Source organism: Mya arenaria, chromosome 4 (assembly GCF_026914265.1).
Source record: "Mya arenaria isolate MELC-2E11 chromosome 4, ASM2691426v1".
NCBI classification, from domain to species: Eukaryota; Metazoa; Mollusca; class Bivalvia; order Myida; family Myidae; genus Mya; species Mya arenaria.
This window is the reverse complement of record NC_069125.1, coordinates 55518849-55523729: the sequence shown is the minus strand read 5'-3', so window position 1 is coordinate 55523729 and position 4881 is coordinate 55518849. Positions and strand designations below refer to the sequence as shown.

The 4881-nt window shown below is 41.3% G+C and overlaps 1 protein-coding gene across 1 annotated transcript; it reads right to left on the bottom strand.

Moving 5' to 3' along the window:
- Window positions 1-957: 957 nt before the first annotated feature.
- On the bottom strand, window positions 958-4026 carry LOC128230926 (zinc finger MYM-type protein 1-like). The gene is made up of 2 exons (XM_052943354.1): window positions 3749-4026; window positions 958-3016 (listed from the first exon to the last, which is right to left on the bottom strand). Exons 1-2 carry the CDS (start codon window positions 4024-4026, stop codon window positions 958-960), a joined length of 2337 nt encoding a protein of 778 aa, XP_052799314.1.
- Window positions 4027-4881: the final 855 nt, after the last annotated feature.

Sequence of the window (4881 nt, the reverse complement as noted above, 5' to 3'; positions counted from 1 at the left end):
AAGTTTCTAAATTAATCTGTCTTTAAAATGCAGAAAGAATTATGCATATATTTTAAATCTATAAAAGGTTATAACAGTTTATATCATCCCATGTCTACTTCGGAGCAAATCGGGCGGGTGGATGTTCATCGCGATGTTAGTTGGCATAGCAGTTTGAATCCTCGACCAGTAAGGTCCAGAAGTCTTGCCCCCATAACAGTTTTATTGATAAATGACAGTAATGCAATATCCTGGCTTTCTTGGGTCATATTGTTCTTTAGGACCACCATTCTTTGTATTCCCACTTGGAAACCTTGGGGTGATCCTCTTTGTCATTCAATCATTCTAGAACTCCTCAAGATCGTCATAAAAACTCCACCAAATAATGCAAATGTCATAGTTTGTGATTTCTATCGATGTTTTAATATGCCTTCTGTTTGTATCAAACAAATTCACATAAACTTCGTCATTATAACCATCCCAATATCACTATCGTCACTGTGGTCGAAAGTCCTATCCATTTCAACCAAAATTTGCATCAAAATCACAATAAAAAGCTTAAATTTAACTCGATTTTTGAGTTTTAAAATTATTTCTTCATTAAAATTTTCTGCGCATCTATCTGCGCATAACATCCGGTCACTCCGGAAAACGTATAAACCGGAAACAATACAGTCAAAACGAAAGTAAATAAAGTGAAAGTTCAGTACGTCAAAAACTACACCTTTTGGTGTATCCCGCATGTAAAGGGTAACTACACCAGGCGCGTAGCTGGATCAAAATCAATGTGGACGCCCATTGAGGCGGCGAAGCCGCCGAAGTGCTAGGGGGGTCTGGGGGCATGCCCCCCCGGAATTTTTTGAAACTGTTGAATGTAAATGGTGACATCTGACGCATTTTGGAAACGTATTATTGCCTTAAAATACTGAAACAAATTTCTCTTTTCACATCTGATTTATTTATTTGTGAACACATTCATTAAACAAAGTCAAGCCTTCGGCTTTTGCTTCCAGCGAATTTAGACACTACCTGGTCAATGTCAATGTTAACATCCCGATATACGTGCATCAGGGCAAGTCCTGTCATGCGCTCTGTCCGCATCGTCGACCTCAGGTAGGTTTTCACCCTGCGCATAACGCTAAAGCTCCGTTCAGCAGTAGCAGATGATGCCAGCATGGTCAGAAGAATGGTGAGTACTGTATAAACTCCCTTGTAAAGATCCGGATTGGTTGATGCTACAGTTTCACCCAATGTGCTTGGTTTGTCATTTTCATCCATCAATTGCCATCTAGCCTTCCACCGCCTAACCTCGTTATGGAATGACTGGTTTCCCTGAGGTAGGTCCACCGAATACCCCGCAAAAATGAGATCCACCATTCCGTCTGTGCAAAGGTTCAACTTGGATGGAATCAAGTACTGTGCACGGAATCTTTCCTCGGCCACAATCAATCTGTCGCTAAGTTCTTGACACAAATGGTCCAAGAAAGGGAAGTAGAGAGCTCGCTGCCAATACTGTTGTGGATCATTGGCCGGTGGGTTTGCCCGGTTTCGTTGGCGTTGAGCAAGACGGGGCATTGAAGGTTCAATCTCAAATTCTGCTGCAATATCTTTAGCGCTCTGAAACAATGCTTCCCAGACATTAGGGTCTGCCCTTTCGTTTTGAAACTGGCGGATGAGGGTTTGACTTTCTCGCGTTGCCTCAAGCAAATCGCAGTCGACTGCCTGAAGAAGATAAGACAACGGAACTGTACTTTGCATAACGTGCTCAGCAACGACCAGTCCGATTATGAAGTCAAACTTCATGATCGACGCCAAGTGTTGGCCTGCCTTGTCATCGCCATCCTCCTGTAGCTGTTCAAGGGCATGAACAACAACGCTGTATGCTGACTTGAACGTTGAGAGGGCATCGGCTCGGCTAGTCCACCTAGTTTCACACAGAGTTCTCAGTTTGGTGCGTTTCTTCAGCTTTTCCTGTGCGTCTTGGTCAGCAGCAAGTTCATCAACAAAGAAGTTTAGTCTTTTGGCCGAATAATCAAATGCAAACCCTACCTCTTGCACAGTTGTCATCACTGACCTTATGCATGGGTCCTTGCTGCTATGCATAACTGCTAGGTTGAGGCAGTGGGCTCTACAGTGTACATACAGCGCAGACGGCACCCGTTGACGAATTCGTGCCTGTACGCCCCTGTGCTTTCCAGACATATTTGCGGCACCATCATAAGCCTGAGACCGCATCTTATCTACTTCGATTCCATGATTTTCAAGAGAGGTCAAGAGTAGTTCTGCAAGTACCTCGCCAGTTGTTCTACTTGCTTGAACAAATCCAAGAAAATCTTCACGGACTCTAAATTGCTGGGAACCGCTTCCACGTTGGACAAATCGCAGACACACGGACACCTGTTCTTTTGTTGACTTGTCGGTCGACTCATCGGCTATAAGAGCGAAACAGACTGCATCATTGCATGCCTGCACAATTTCGATCTGTATCTGCTCAGCACACAAACAGATCAGTTCATTCTGTATGTCGGGCGATGTGTATGTTGCCCTACGATTTTCTGGAACATTTAGATGCTGTGCTAGGATAGGGTCATCTGCTGCCTTTGAATGCAGTATGGCTAAAAAATTGCTTCGTTCTTCTGTATTACCTCTGATAGCGATATTTTGCTTACCACAAAGGACGATTACTTCTATAATTTTCCTGAGAATATGGCGGTTCTGCTCCACTAGGCGTCTGTGACTGTCCGATACAGAACTTGTGATGGGTTCCATCTTACCTGATTGTATATCAAGAAAATGTTCCGCCATAGCTGTAACATTGTGATGGTTTGACTCTGCTAATTCGTGCCTCTTGACGTACTTGGCTAGGTTGGACCAATCCTTCACTGGTGTACTGATGAAAGTTTTCTCCTTCGCATCTTTCCGTCCAAATACGAAACAGGGGGCGCAGAATAAGGCATCTGTAGAAATCGAGTATCTGAGCCAGGGGTGGTCTGTCAACCAGCTTGATGACAGCTTTCTCATTTTCCCATGGATGCTTCTACAAAAGATGTATTAGTTGACCTGGTTCTGACTTCTATCAAGGAACAGTTTTCACCAAGAAGTGTCCGGTAAATTGTATTATAAATTTACCAAAGCTCTTTTTTGATGCAACTACCATAACCTATAAATGTTTAAAATATAATGCAACTAGGGTCTACACTATTTTGTTTACCTAACCCTGTACCTGCTATTCGCGACTATTCATGCTTACTCAAACAGCTTGAATCCAGACCAGACGCCGAGTATCTCATCTGGATCCAAGTTTTTTTTAATACTAGAAAAAGGGTATACCAAATTTGAAGAAAATCGGACGATATTTAAAATTGAAGTAGACGATATTTTTAGCAGACGACAATTTTCGTAGCCGCCCGGCTAAGGGTAAAAAGCATGACTAAACATATATGTTACATACTTAACTAATATCGACGACGTGATCGAGATTTAAAGGTCTGTCAGACTGGGGGCGTATTCATAAAGCTTCTTAGGAAAATCTCAAATTAGAGTGATAAATTCAAAGGCAGATTTCTCGGTTTTTACCCACAACACTTCAATGAAATTGTGTATGCTCAAATGTTAAACAACGTTTTACACAAGCATGCCATGTTGCAATGAAGTATAATTGAAAATAAACTGGAAATTTGCATTTTAAATTTTTACTTGAGTTGGGGATTTTTAAATCTGCGTGTCACTTAATTGTATTTTTTTGCATTCAAAAGACAACACAACCTACCTTGAGGGAAAGTTGAACATATGGCAGTCAGTCCATGTGTCTTTCAATATCGACCATTTCCACTTTGCTTCAAGTTCTCCACTTGCCGCAGTAGCTATATCAGGATATGAAGGACCACTGTGGGTAGACTTAACTGGCTGAGCCTGTCCAGGTTTGGTGCTGTCAGATTCTGTGGCAGATAGATCTAGGTCCATGCTGTTTGCATGCTCCGAAGGTGCCGTGCCGGTTGCTTCTGGGCACGCAGTCGCTGTCGCGGTTTCAAACATCCGCTTGAACATTTTGTCCAGTGTCATAGGTTTTGTTTTTTTCATTTTTTACAACAGCCCGAGGACGACCGCCATGAATTAATAAAATATTAAAAATATATTGACGTCACTTTCATATGTAGTGGATGACATACTAGTTGTGACGTCATAGTATGACACAGTTATCGACCGGGTCACCCAGAGTGGCGTGTAATTGACCTGATGTGCCGTTTTACTTTAAGTATTACACACTTTTTTTGTTTAAATTATTAAAAAAAAAATACTTTTATTTATTCAATAAAAGTAAACTCGTGAAAATAATGTGCACGCCCGGGCGTCTTGGCGTAAAGGCAGCTACGCGCCTGTACACCAAAAGGTGTATCCCGAATGAAATGGGTTAATATAGAACAAAAATTGTAGAATTTAACCAGTGAAGTACTGGCAGAGTTGTGCATATTTTGACAACTTTTTAAGTTCAAGGTCACAAACTTCAGTTTATTGTCTCTTAGTGACATATGCTCCAAATCTCATGTCAACCTACTGCAGTGCTCATCCAACAAATAGTACTGTATATAAAAAATAGATCACCACACTGAGTGAGTATATGAGGACATTGAACATGTCCCATTCAACACCCACCAGGTCTGCCTGCATGTGACATGTCATTATGTAAGGTCACAGTTGGCTATAACCCAGAAATAATATATCTGTAGCAGTTGTGTTACCTCTGTCTAAAATATCAGCGTATAATTATACTATTATAAAGTTATGTTGTTGTTTTTAGGTAATCCAAGGTACAATAATATGAAACATGGCTGCCAGTGGTGACACCATTTATTTTGTTATCAATTCAAAGGGCTTTGGAGAAAGAATATGATATGTAAAATA

What these genes read in the sequence shown, in the direction of transcription:
- LOC128230926 (XM_052943354.1), bottom strand. Translation starts at nt 4,026, where the DNA reads ATGTTCAAGCGGATGTTTGAAACCGCGACAGCGACTGCGTGCCCAGAA. An exon ending in ATGTTCAACTTTCCCTCAAG is followed by an intron (nt 3,017 to 3,748) that starts GTAGGTTGTGTT and finishes CATCTTTTGTAG; the next exon opens with AAGCATCCATGGGAAAATGA.